This window comes from Passer montanus, unplaced genomic scaffold, assembly GCF_014805655.1.
Source record: "Passer montanus isolate IOZ18808 unplaced genomic scaffold, ASM1480565v1 scaffold6, whole genome shotgun sequence".
Lineage (NCBI taxonomy): Eukaryota > Metazoa > Chordata > Aves > Passeriformes > Passeridae > Passer > Passer montanus.
Window position 1 is genome coordinate 8,900,327 of NW_024371037.1, and position 13,817 is coordinate 8,914,143.

Sequence of the window (13,817 nt, forward strand, 5' to 3'; positions counted from 1 at the left end):
GCAAGAATTCTTTCAACATCTTCTGCAACTTCTTGAATTTCAATGTGAATATAGACAGGTTTTTTCTGAAGTATGTAATCTCACAGATCAATGAGTGATCAGGGATAAGCAGGAAATAGTTGTAGTTTAAATGTTAGTTGGTACCATTTTTAGTTTTTAATTGTGATTTCTGTGAAGGGAAGTCAGGGCTAGGATAAGCAGTAGATAATACTAAACAACTACTTTAGATGTGGTCCTCCTTTGCGAGTGGGTAATTTTTGGTGGAGCAAGAAGAGCTCTCTTACATTGGAATTGCTTAAATTATAGAATCTTGTATCCCAAACAGGTTTGTAAAACCTTAGCCGTCCCCAAAAAAGGGAGAAAAGAGAAGATTTTGTTTCTTACAGTTTGCTGCAGCTGGGAAGGTTGGTCTTTTGCAGTTTGCAAAGGTTGGTCTTTTGACTAAATGGTGCACTATTACAAGGCTTCAGTTCTCAGCTGAGATGTGCTGGTTGCTTTCCTTTATTCTTGCTGGAGTTTTTCCTGTGGGAAGTGAAAGGACTAACTGTGCTTACTGGAAGATGCTCTAATAAAATCCAATTATAGGAGCCTCATTGGAACCACGTAAGTACTTCAGACTGCAAGATTCTTCTGAGCACTCTGTACTGGGGAATTTTGCAATCTCTAGTCTGGGATTCCAAAGACACTTTGTGAAAACAGCCCCTTCAAGACTGCTTCCTGTACTGGAGCAAGCCATGTCCTTAGTGCCAGCTTTTTTTCTCCTAATCCTGGTACGAAGGAGGTGTGTGTTCTGGCAGCTGGATCCAACATTGTATTCCTTTAGAGTGGATGTCAGCAAGGATTGTTTTGCTTGATGTTTTGTCTTATAACTGAGTAGTTAATTTTTCTGACAGAACTCACAAGTAATTCTGTATTCTCAGGGGCTGTTCATATAGGGAGCTTTGTCAATGAAGAGACTTCTAAGAGTTCATCTAGGGCAAAATATTGTCAGACATGTCAGTGTGTTTTGATATTACTGCTTTTCTGAAGCCTCAGGATCATTGGACAGCATCCTGGTGTCCTGGGATTTTTAGAACTCTAAAGCCCCTGTTGATAGTAGTTTTGTCCTTTAAGGAGATTCTTGTGGATTTTCTCTCATTACTGTGTGAGCTGCTGTGTTGGGCATGATTGCATTAAACTCTAAATCTGTCTGAGTGTTTGATCATAGTGATCACTTGCTTTGGTATTGTAGTTATTGCTTGTTTTTGTCCAGGGAACATTGTGGGAAGAGGAGAGAATTGTGGACTTCAGTGAAGAGCTAAGCTTTATGGTTCCCTCTCCAAAGAGTTGTAATTACACTAAAAATTAGAGCTTCTGTTTCAGTGTTCTAAATTGTTCAAGGGTCGCTATTATAAAAGCAAAAAAAGCTTTTAACAAACTGAAATAACTACAGGGATCAGCTGCTTCTATACAGGAAGGTAGTATCTGTAAGAATTTAATTGCTTTGTCTGTTAACTTCGCAACAGCAGGAAACAGTTCCTGAAAAATAAGTCATGCTTTGTGCATGGACATAAATTAATTAGTGAGTCTTCAGTTGAGAAGTTAAAAAATGGCATAGCACTCCTGGCTTATTTGCTCCTCATAAGTTATCCAAAATTCTTTATGCAGTCTTGTTTTAGAGCTCTGCTAACAGTTTCTCCCCACGCTGGTGATAGAACAAATCTAATCTGTTTCCTTGTAACTTCAGAGTTTAAAGTTTTTGCTGTGATGGCAGACTTTCAGCTAACAGCCAGCTGTTTTAAAGAGCCTGGATCTTATTACTACGAAGATTAATGATGACCTTTGATGGATGCCTCTAAACCAAGCTGCTTTGTATCCAGAGAACTGGGGAGAAATCCTGTCATTAACATGATAAGCTTCCCTTCATCAAACAATATAGGAAGATATTTTCTCTGTAAATACCTTTATCTGTATTCTACAACAGAGCCTAAACAATGAGCCTTTCAAGCTGAAATCCTTGCATTCCTTAAGCTTATAAACTGTTCCATTCTGGAAAAAAAAATGTGTTCAATATACTGGGACATGTCTTTTCAACATTTGGAGGTTTTTGTCTGCACTACTTATGACCCATTTTTTATTTTGTTTTAAGCATTTTTCTGAGAAGATAGCAACAGAAGTAATTTCGCTTCTGGATGCATTTAGGACTAAAACGCTTTCTTTCTTACTTTTCATTTAATTTAGAATAAGAGAAATTGGCATCTTGTTTTGAATTTGAGACTCTGTAATGAAAAGTTGACACATCAAAATTCAAAATATAATCCAGAACTTTAACTACCTAATTGAATAATTGTCTGGTCTATGTGCTTCTGTATCACAGTTCCAGGACTCATCCCTCTACCTCCACTGCCTGAAAAAAGTGTTTAATATTTGACAGAAATGTGTCAGATCATTGAAATTAGTGGTTACTTGGGCAGAGTGGCATTGATGTAAGAGTTTGTGCATAACTTCACTGGTTTTATCTGTGCAGTATATCATCTTTCATGTGTTGAGACTATCTTATTCACCTCTTTTCACATTCATGCTGGAGTGAACTTGGGGCTTGGATTTTGAAGGGCTGCCTTGTATGTATTTAAGCAAAGAATAAAGTAGATGTTCCTAGAGTTGATCTGGCTAAAATCTGGCATAAAATATATGAGAGTGCATATAGTCTGTTTTACAGATATGAGCAAAATCATTGTACAGCACTTGCACATTCTTAAACATGGCCACTTCACAATAATGCTTGCACAATTTGGATTGCAGAACACAAGTGAACCAACACCAACCTAAAAATGCACTTACCCATCAGGAAGAGCTTATTGCACTGTGGTTGTTCCATGCATTCATTATTTCATGAACAGGCAGGTTCTGGGTTACTTCCTGTTCTTGCAGAGATGATATAGAAATTGGAAAGCAGTTTGGATTGATCTATCAACCTTCTGTCTTGAAGTTCTGTACCCTTTACCACTAAATGTAGAATCAGTTTGGTGATAGAAGGCTTTATCTATAGGACATTTATCACATTTTTACTTCCTGACAAATTTTTTCAAGATGTGATGTCTGTGACCCATTTGCAGAAGAAAGAAATGATGTTTTATTTCTAGGGGAACAGAGTACTTCTCCCTGATATGCTGGTCAGAAAGCTGCATCCTGATTTCCTGGTTTCAGGAATGAGAAGGTGGAGTCAAAAGCAAAGGCAGTCTTCAGAACAGTTCCTACTTTAAGCGAGATAGTTTTAACTCCTCAAGAATAACTGCTGTTGTAGAAATCTGCTTACTTATTCATGATAAAATGACTGCTGTAATGCTTTGTAAGCCTTAAGAAAATGTTAGTTCATACCAGGTAGGGCTCCACAAGGCAAACCTGAGAACTAACGAATTGAGCAAACTTACAGTTCAACACAAGTGGAGCAGATTATTCATATGAAACTCAGATCGTTCTGTCTTAAGGCTGCTAGTGATATTTGCTAAAAAGACTTCAGGACAATTCATTCAGGGACTCATGGAAACCTGTTAAAAAGTTGAAAAGTTCTTGACACCTGTAGTTAAATTCCCAATTAATCTTGTTGGGGTTTTTCGTTACTAAAGAACTTACTTGTCTGTAAACTTAATATGGTTTTGATATGCTTAAAGGTATACTTGTGAGCCCATAGTTATTTTTTAGCTCTAATTGGTGGAGAACCTGGAGGACAGTTTTATGCAATCACAAAAAACAATGGGTGTCATAACACTGGCTCTCAGAAAAAAGCCTTTCCCTAGTCACAGTCTCTTCCCTAGAATGTAGATCTGATGTGGGTTATCAGCTGTTCATTTGAAATTCTTTCTGACTGAAATCTGGGAGGCTGCAAACACTAACATCTTGCAGATTTCTGAGGGTGCAGAAGGTAACTTCAAGTCCTCAGAATATCAATGAGGGTCCCATATAGTCTAGGTTTGGAAACTGTGAGATCCTTGCAGTCTCAAATGCAGGAGTGGTCTACTCCTGTTGAGTCAGGTACTCAGCGGGTGCTGAGGAGCAAAGTCAAGAGGTTTTTCACTTGTGTGGAGGAGCACGTTAGTGCTGCTAACACCAGAAGTCCTGCATTGCACAGCAGCCTGTCACATGAGCAAAGGAAGTACTGAATGTGCTACAGAAGCATTTCTTTTTTAACAAATTAACTATTCTTTTTCATGAAGTGTTCTGCAAGAAAACTCTCAGCCTAGGATTTAAATATGACTTAAAATTTAATCTGAGATACTTGATGGATAGCACAGCTGCCAGTGTTTTCTGCTCCAGGCATCACTTGGAGAATCTGTTACATAGTATGTCTATTTTTGTTTTCCTTCAGTTAAAAAATATGTCTTCCTCTCAAATTCTCCCTTTGATGCTGATTTGATAATTTCAACTCTTTCTTTCTGAGTTAATGCTGTATCACCATCATGATGATTTGTTATCTTGCTGTCAGAGATGACTCAGATCATTCTGAAAGGGAAAGCCTAACATCCTAACAAGACAGGAGTGCTTAGGCAAACTGCTATTATTTTTTTTAATAAACCCTAAACAGATTTTCTGGGTATTCTGTGCAGTTTCAGTTTGGCAGTTCCTCATCTCTTCTCATATCGTTCTGCATCATTGAATATTTTCTGTTGTTTTATTTTTATCTTTGTCACTTACGCACATTGTAGCTGGTTGCAATAACTTAAAAAGAAATTTTTTAAAAATCTTAATATTTAGAAGCTAGTGAAATGTGTTACTGTACTGTTATGTCTAGTAAATTTTAAAAGTAAATAATATTTGGAATTACTCTTTAAATTTAGATCGGCATTACAAATCCTGGAGATCAACAGAAACTCCTAGATGCTATTAACGATCTGCAAGTGGAAGAAAAAAAATTTGAAGATGTTTCTGAAATTATGAAGCTGGAATTGAGGTATTAACAGTATATCTAAGGAAATGGAAGTGAAATGTTAACAATTTAAGGTGACTGTGTTATTTTCTGTGGCTTAAAGGTAAAATTGTTTCACTTTCCCCTTAATGCATAGCATTCATGAGAATATGCAAGTTAGTAGGTTATGAGAGCTGGTGGTGGGTGTGTTTTGCACAAACAAAGTTGGAAGCTTAGACAAGGTAGGCTCTGTTAGTTTTCCACTCAAATCTGTCTGATTTTAAGATGCAATAAAAAAAATGTGGGAGTGTACCAGTCAACCCAGGACAGGGAGGGAGAGATGCATATAACTTCTGCATAGGTCCTTAATTTTCAGCTTGTAAAGTAATACCTTGTACATGTGTATCTTAAATCATAAATGCTACTTCTGTTTAGATTCCAGATTTTTTCATTGTTTTTCTCTTCCATTGGAAGATTAACTGGCTTCTAAAATACCTCTTTTTTTTTTAATCTTACCAATTAAGCAAGTTTAGAAGCTATTTTCCTTATCATAGATTATATATATATCAGTAGGTTTATAAGGAAAAAAATTTAAGAAAGTGTTACTCTTTCAGACTCCCTTCCAACTTACTATTTTTTCCCATTACAGTATTAAGGCATCAGCTCTGTAACACCTCTCATACTTCTAGTATAGTATTGTGCAGTACCATAGAAGCCAGACCTGAGTTGAGAGGTGTGTTCCTTGGCACCCTTATTAAACTTCATAAGTTCCCTAAGCACTGCTAGAGCACTCCACATCCAGTACAAAATTAAAGATGAAGTATATAGTAAGTACAAGGGAGCCTTAAGATTTCTAAAATCTCTTATCCTTTATGTGTAAGTAATTTTTTTTTTCCTGGAACACACACCTAGACCTCAATTTAAATTCCATGCTCCTGTCTTTCCTCTTCATAGTTCTCCAACTTACAGAAATATAGCTACTAAAAATGGATTAGCTAGTAAAGGTTCAGTTCCTCTTTGAAGTGTGTGTATATCCCTCTTGACTAGTGATCTGACAGCTGTGCTGGTATTCTCATAGCTATCCCTTCCCTCTCCAAGATACTGGGGAGAGCTGTCTGTACTACTTGGATGCTGTAAGGCTAGAGTCCCTGTTAGTTATGTTGTTCATCAGCCCAAAGAATTTGCTTGGATTCAAATTCGGTCTGTACATGTCTCTGTGCTTTGGAGGAAATTGAATTGCACTGGCACTGTGCATTAGCAGTCATGTCATGATGTGATCCTGCCATGATGTCTTTAGAGTCCTAGTTCCATGAGACTGTCCAGTATGTATCCACTCCCAACCAATCATTCATACACTCATTGCTCCCAGTGCTGGTGCTGTGCTGGTATCTTTATCTGTGAGATAAAGAGACTTTGTGGCCTGCTTGAGGAACGTTTTTGCATCACAATGCAAAGTTTGAGCTGTCAGACTTGCAGACTTGCTCGGGAGGACATGTAAGGCATCTGAGGAAGCTCTTGAACAGCTGAGGTGTGCTGGAAGAGCAGAGAGTTTGTGTCCTGATAGAGGACTTTGATGTTTCTTCTAGTCTGTGAGATTTCATTCAGAGACCACTCAGAGATAAGGATTTGGCTGAATATTCACACTGGGCAAGAGTTGTGGGCAACGGCTCAATGTCCAGATGAGGACTAGTAACAAGTGACACTCCTCAGGGGTTGGTGTTGTGACTGGTGCTGTTTAACATCTCTGCTGGAGACATGGAGATTGGGATTGAGTGCACCCTCAGTATGTGTACCAATACACAGAGCTGTGTGATGTGTTGGAGGGAAGGGATATACCATCCAGGGCAGACCTTGACAGCCTTGAGTAGTGGGTGCATGAAATGCAGCAAGGCCAAGTGTGTGTGTCCTGGGTCAGGGCAATCCCAAGCACAAGTACGGGCTGGACAGAGAGTGGATTGAGAGCAGCCCTGAGGAGATGGACTTAGGAGCATTGATTGACAAGAATTACAGAAACACAGAATATCATGAGTTGGAAGGGACCCACAAGAATCATCAAATTCAGCTCCTGGAAGAAGCTCTACATGACACAACAAATGTACACTTGCAGCTCAGAAGGCCAGTTGTGTCCTGGGCTGCATCAAAAAGGAGTGACCAGCAGGTTGAGTGGGGATTCTCCCTGGCTACTCTGCTCTCATGATACTCCACCTGGAATTGCAGCTCAGAAGGCCAGTTGTATCCTGGGCTGCATTAAGAAGGAGTGGCCAGCAGGTTGAGTGGGGATTCTCCCTGGCTACTCTGCTCTCATGATACTCCACCTGGACTACTGCACCAGCTCCAAGACCCCCAGCATAAGAAGGACATCGGCCTGCAGGGAGTTCAGGAGAGGGCCACGAGGATGAGCAAGAGGGCTGGAGCACCAGTCCTGTGAAGACAGGATGAGAGACTTGGGGTGTTCAGCCTGGAGGAGAGAGGACCTAAAAGGGGTCTACCAGAGAGCTGGAGAAAGACTTTTTCCAAGGGCATGTAGTGATAGGACATGGGGGAATGGCTTCAGACTGATGGAGGGCAGGTTTAGATGAGATGTAAGAAAGAAATTCTCTACTGTGAAGGTAGTGAGGTATTAGAATAAGTTGCCCAGAAAAGCTGTGAATGTCCTATTCCTAGAAGTGTTCAAGGCCAGTTTGGATGGGACTTTGAACAAGCTGGTGTAGTGAAAGGTTTCCCTATCCATGGCATAGGGATTGGAACTAAATCATCTGTAAGGTCCCTTCCAACCCAGATATTCTATGGTTCTGTGATTCTCCATCAAAACAACTGTGCACTTTCAGAAGAGAATCCTGCAAATGTGTACATGTGCTGCAGTACTGAAGAACTAAACTTCCAGCATGTAGGAGGATGTAAACCAGTATGATACAGATACACCATAAATGCTTTAACAGCATCTGAGCCAATGGAGGGAGGCTTTGCTGCTGAGCTGAGGTGGTAGAGCAGGGATCTGTTGGGTGCCTTTGGAAATGGATGTTGACTCTTCAGTAAGCAAACATTAGCTACAATTGAAGGGGACTTTTCCCTGTTTAAGCTTTAGGCATTCTTTGTGTTAAAGTATATGTTTTTTCAGATTGTTCCACAGTAGTGTTTAGTACATACATTCAAGCAGAGCAGCTTAAAAATCTGAATAGAGGTAGTAAGTAGAGAAATATAAAAAAATTATCCATTCACTGTGTGTGGCCAAATACAATGAAAAACCCACGTGGTATCTGGTGCAGTCTCACACAGCAGTGACATCTCTCATTCCTAGTATAGTGGGTTTAGATCATGCGTAGTTCTCAAAAGCAGAAAATGATTGATTAATTAAAGATTGAAGTACACAAAATATGACAGCACTTCAGTTATGGCAAGCACTGCATAGTTTTCTAGAAAATTGCCTGACATGTATTCTAGGCATCTGACCTTTAGACTAAAATCTTAGGCTATGTTTACATGCTATTATATAAAGATTTTACTTCCCACTTGTTCAAAGTCATTCTCTGAGAAGGAGAATCAGTCATTAAGTCATAGAAAAACTAACATAGCAGAAAATCTTGAACTGATTGATTATAAACTTACGGAGTGTCCAGCACTGTGTAGCCACTGATGTTTTGACAGCCATTAATTCTTTCTTAAAGTGATAATTTTTTGAAAACATTATTTCCATTTCTAAATGTAAGAGCATGTCACCGCAGCAGGTATAAAATTCTATGAAAATGGGGAGTTTTTTAAGAACTGTGGTGTAGTGAAGTAGTATAGATAGAATAAATGTTTTTCTTTTTCCCCCTCCCTAATTCAAGCCTATGACATACTTTGTATATGCCAAGAATCCTTTCAGAATTCCAAAAGATAATTTCCTTTGTAATGAAACACAAAAGGTGCCAGCTAAAAAGTTATCGAAGTAGAAGAAAAGTATTTATGATTATGGCTTGACTACAGTAATGTAGGAGAAGCTTTTCGACTATCTCCAGATGTTGAGTGTTTGGGCTCTTTACCTGAAATACTCAGTTCAGTTACATTGTTCTGAAACAAGCAACAGTTTATTTTATAAAAGCAAATTAATAAGCGTTTGTACTTCTCCATCTTCATGAAAACCATGTCCAGTACTGGTTTTAAACCTCCAGCATACCCATTAATGTTTCTTTATATTTCTGTGTTAAATGTTGAAGTCTTAACAGTTCAGCACTATTGCAAATCCCAGATGTCCTGAGCAGTGGCAGAAATTTTACTCACTAATGATCCTGTGCCCAAAGTTGAAGGAAAGCACTCAGTGGCCTAAATTCCATCTCCATTTAGATACACACAGTGCATTGGCATGTAGCTTAGTTCAGCTGTTTGACAAATTCTGTGGATACCTTTTTGACCTCAGAAGAAGGAGGCAAGTGGTGTGAGTGTGTTGCATTTAGTTATTTGTCTGCATTTACTAGCTGATTTGCTAGGGAATGGAGGAATGTTGGAGTCTGAGTTAGTTTATTCAGGTACTATGGCTCTGCAGAACAAGAAGTTCTGCAGTAGGAACTTGCAATTATCTCATGTTTTGGCCCTGCCTGTTATTGACCCAAATAGCTTAGAGTCAGCAGAAATTTTCCTAATGGAGATACAGACACTTCTCAGGAGTTTCACGGTTTGAGAGCTCACTCAGTGAAAGCAATTGGATGATCTTCTTCCTTGCCCTCTTTTCCTCTTCCTGGTGAGTGGCAGCAAGTTTCTGGCCGGCACCTTGACTTATGACTAAAATTCTCTGACATTCCAGTAAAGTTGAGTCAGTGTCATGTGGAAGCTTAAGAAACTTAAAGCTGAAAATAATCTGTTAATTTTTTTCTATCCTTTTCTTCACTTTTTGGAGACATGGGTCAAACTAATTTTGAGAGTTGACTTCCTGCTTGTGTTTGAGCACCAAGTAAAATTTTTCTTCAAAATAGGTAACATGAGATATTTTCAGCTCTGAGGTATATGTTTCCAGATCCAAGGCCCAAGCCAGTATTACTGAATTCTTATTTTCTTCAACTCTGTTGGAGACTATGTTACCCTAAACCTAGTCATTTCAGTCTTAGCTCCAAAGTACAAACCAGACTTTTTCCCTCACATCTACCTCTAAAATGTAAGCTGCAGGTCAGAAATATTGTCCTTCAAAAATTAGGCAGGGGAGGGAAACGATGGGACAAACAAGGGGAAAAAAACCCAACAACTTGCTAAGTTGTTAAATATCTCACACCTACTTACTTTTAAAATGATACTGGGTTTTTGTATGTTATGAAACTGCATGTCTAACTCACTAGCCAGTGTTGAAAATCCGTATGTGATATTCGGCTTGCGAGAAGTTACAGCATTTGACAAATAACAAAATATTTTATTTTTCTAGTGAAGATGAATTGCTCAAGTTTCTTCAGAAGTTGAATAAAGAGTGTAGTAAGCTGATCATTCCTGTGCAGACCATGAATAACCATTTCCTCAAAAATTCTCACAAGGTATTCAACCTAAGAGAAGACTGATTTAGAGTGCGTTATTCCACCTTGTAAAATAAAAACTATGAATATTCATCAACCATCTTGATTATTACATAGTTACAGAAAGCTGTCCAATGCTCCTTCTCTAAAGGACTCATCTTAAAAATAATATATTTCAAAGAGTTAGGCCATACAACTAAAGGAGATACATTTGTTTCTTCATGTTTCTACTGAGAGTTAAGGTGACAAAAGTTTCCAACAAAGGCTGCTAGGGAGTAGTAGCTTATTGTGCATAAATCATACAATTAAAACCCAGCATAAATGCAGTTATAGACCTTTTCTGGCACTGTCTTTTGTGATACATGAACTGTAGAATATATTTGTTTCTTCATGTTTCTACTGAAAGGAGAGTTAAGGTGACAAAAGTTTCCAACAAAGGCTGCTAGGGAGTAGTAGCTTATTGTGCATAAATCATACAATTAAAACCCAGCATAAATGCAGTTATAGACCTTTTCTGGCACTGTCTTTTGTGATACATGAACTGTAGAATACTAAATTAAAATCTGCAATTATGTAATTATGGCAAATAACTGTAATTATTAACAGATGGTACTGCAGTGGGCACCAACTGAATGTTATATTGAAGTCTGCAAAGATGTGATTTGCAGTGTTAAAAAGTTGGGAGAAGAAGTTGACAAGCTGAAGGACCTCGTCGTGGAGGTGGGTGTGTGTGAGTGAGGCTGTTAAATACTATGTACAAGTTTCTGATGCAACCTCAAATGTGATATGTGTCAGGGAAATGTTTCATACCTTGGTCTGCCAAAGGCTGCTTAGCCTTAGCTTGGATATTGCATTGATCTCTCCCCCTTGCACATTTTCATGGACAGAAAGAGAAATAATCTCTAATATTCCACAAAAGTGTAGAGAATCTCCAAAAGAAAGCATAATCTACCTTTTTATTTCTACTACATGAAGTAATTAATTGGAATGTATCCATGTATCCCTGTGCTCTTGGACGACCACTGTGGCATAGAGGCCATGCTGAATACTTACACTCTTACTTTTTAATTAAGGAATCTTTTGTTTGGAATTATTGACTCAAAGGAAGATCCTAAGGTTTTATGGATTGAATGGGAGGCATCCCAGATAACTCTGCAGAGTGACAAAAGAAGAGGGTGGGAGAGGTCAAGGCTAGATGTTAGCACCACATCAGTCATTCTCAAGCCAACACAGTGACACTCTCTTGTCAGATGGGGTCATTTTAAGTAATAGGCTGGTAAAATGAACGGCCGCTGGGCTAGGGTAAATGGAGCATCAGTGTCATAAAGGAATCTGTTGCTGAACGAAGCCATGTGGAACTCAGACCTTGAGTATAATGCTACTAATGCAATTTCCTGTAGTTTAAGTAAATTTAATGTAATACTACAGCCTTCTCCCAATAAATCACTTAACACCAAATATATTAAGAGGTAGTAACTGTGGCAAAGACCTTATTAGCTATTTATTCTTTTTTTTGCATATGCAATCATCAGTTGTGTATATATTTGCCTTCTATATATATGCAGGCCAGTTATAAGGGCTAGGAGGGTTCCAAGTTTGGTGCCACTTGACTTTATCTATACATAAGGTTTTACAGCTGTCAAGACAAAGCACAGTGTCTTTGTATCCTGTGTGAAACAGCCTTCTAATTACTTCAAGAAAGAAAATCCTTCTTTTTAAAATCCTGTTATGTTTTATGAATTTCACTTATGAATACTTTAATACAAGACATTTTTGTGCTACTTAATTTATGATGGAGCACTTCTGTATGTAGAGGACCCAAGTGTTTATTATGAACCTGTGAATCTAAGTGACACCGTTTAACCTCTTACATAAAATGTTTCTATAAATTCCCTTGAGGTTTTCAGTACTGTTTGCTGAGCTTGGTCATGACAAGACTTTGCCAGCAGTAAATGTCTTAGTATATCATTTTTGTATAGTAAATGAGACAGCCTTCCAAGCATTGTAAACTAAGGTAGGAAATCAGAACTTAACCCTGGTGTCCTTTATGACAAGGCTCCATTCAGGATCAAAAGGTATTTGAGAAGGCACTTGTTAGGTACTTTCTACTCTCCCTTTAATTTTGAGTAAGTCTAATCTGATACCTATTTAACTTTCTTTTTCAATAAACAGGTCTTTTAGTAATTAAGTGGCCGAAGTACTAGTTAAAACATTTGACAGTCAGGGTTCAATTGCATTGTTATTAGATTTTTGTAGCACCTAATAATAGCAGTGGTTTACTCCTGAGTAATTAAGTTTGTAAACAAACAGTTTGTTTTTCTTATAGATGTTACAGAATAATTGAACATCAGATAAGATGAATGTTTACACACATTTATTTCAAATTAAGTAGGACAGAGACAGAAAGAAGTAATATCAGTCCTAGATGCATGCAGATTCTTATGACTGGGTTCTTCATAATCTATTTAAGAAGCTTTCACACTAACTTTTTTTTTTTTCTGCACTTTTTACATGGATTCAACATCTGTCTCAGTATGAAGAGAAGAATAAGCCTAACCAAGTGAAACTTCCAAAAAAAGCAGCCACCTTGGAAAAAAGATTAGTAAAAATGGGAGTGATAACGTTGCTTGGATTTGGTTTTTTCTTAAGTGTAATTAAATTAGGAGCAAAGAGAACCTGAATTTAAGTTTAGTGTTGCTTCTCATCATATCTGTATCTAGTATGTAATTTGATCTAAAAATAAAGTTATTAAAAATTAAAACAGTTACTTGAGAGTATCGTAGGGTTTTATTTTGAAATTCATTGTTGGTATAGAATGTCGGTCTAAAATCTTGTCAAAGCTGCTTTTCATTTTTTGGCATAAAACTGTGATTATTGCTTACTAATTGCTAGTTTGTTTTTTTTATTTTTACCTGTTCAGAGGTGAGTATAAGCAAATTCTGATTATATATCACGTTTGTATTTAAAATTATAATGCAGATGTATTTTGGGGGTTGTCAGGTTTTCAAATATTTTAAGTATCACTTTCAATTTTATGTTGGTACAGATCTTTTCTCTTGCAGAGAGATACATGTATTTTTTTCTTTTACAATCAAGAGAATTGTGGGGATCTTGTTGCATTTTGTCTAAAAAGTGATTTCCCATTGAACTATGATACTTAAATCATTCCGGAAATCTGCTTCCTTAGGGATACTCACCTCTATTAAGAGTTTCACCACATCTATTAAAAGGATTATAGTAGTACTTTGCTGTCAGAATGCAGACAACTTAGAAGGCATAGCAGCTTGGTTTTTCTTGGGCTGGTCTTTCACTACAAATTTTTTATTAATATTTTCTCCACTTAAAAAGGTGTTTGTAATCCCACAGTGAAACATTTGTAACTGGTTTTGATCTGCTTCTAAACCAGATGTGTTGGGAAAAAAGGAAGTTGGTGTAAGTGAATTTAAACTAGTTATGTTTTT

General features: G+C 37.7%; 1 protein-coding gene across 2 annotated transcripts in view; it reads left to right on the forward strand.

Moving 5' to 3' along the window:
- ASZ1 (ankyrin repeat, SAM and basic leucine zipper domain containing 1) overlaps positions 1-13,206 on the forward strand; it is a 36,779-nt gene extending 23,573 nt beyond the window's left edge. For both annotated transcript variants that reach the window (XM_039726850.1, XM_039726851.1), the window contains exons 10-13: positions 4,815-4,927; positions 10,272-10,377; positions 10,963-11,076; positions 12,890-13,206. In XM_039726850.1, the coding sequence (XP_039582784.1) occupies positions 4,815-4,927; positions 10,272-10,377; positions 10,963-11,076; positions 12,890-13,036 (480 nt within the window). In that variant the 3' untranslated portion in view covers positions 13,037-13,206. The remainder of the gene's footprint in view (positions 1-4,814; positions 4,928-10,271; positions 10,378-10,962; positions 11,077-12,889) is intronic.
- Positions 13,207-13,817: the final 611 nt, after the last annotated feature.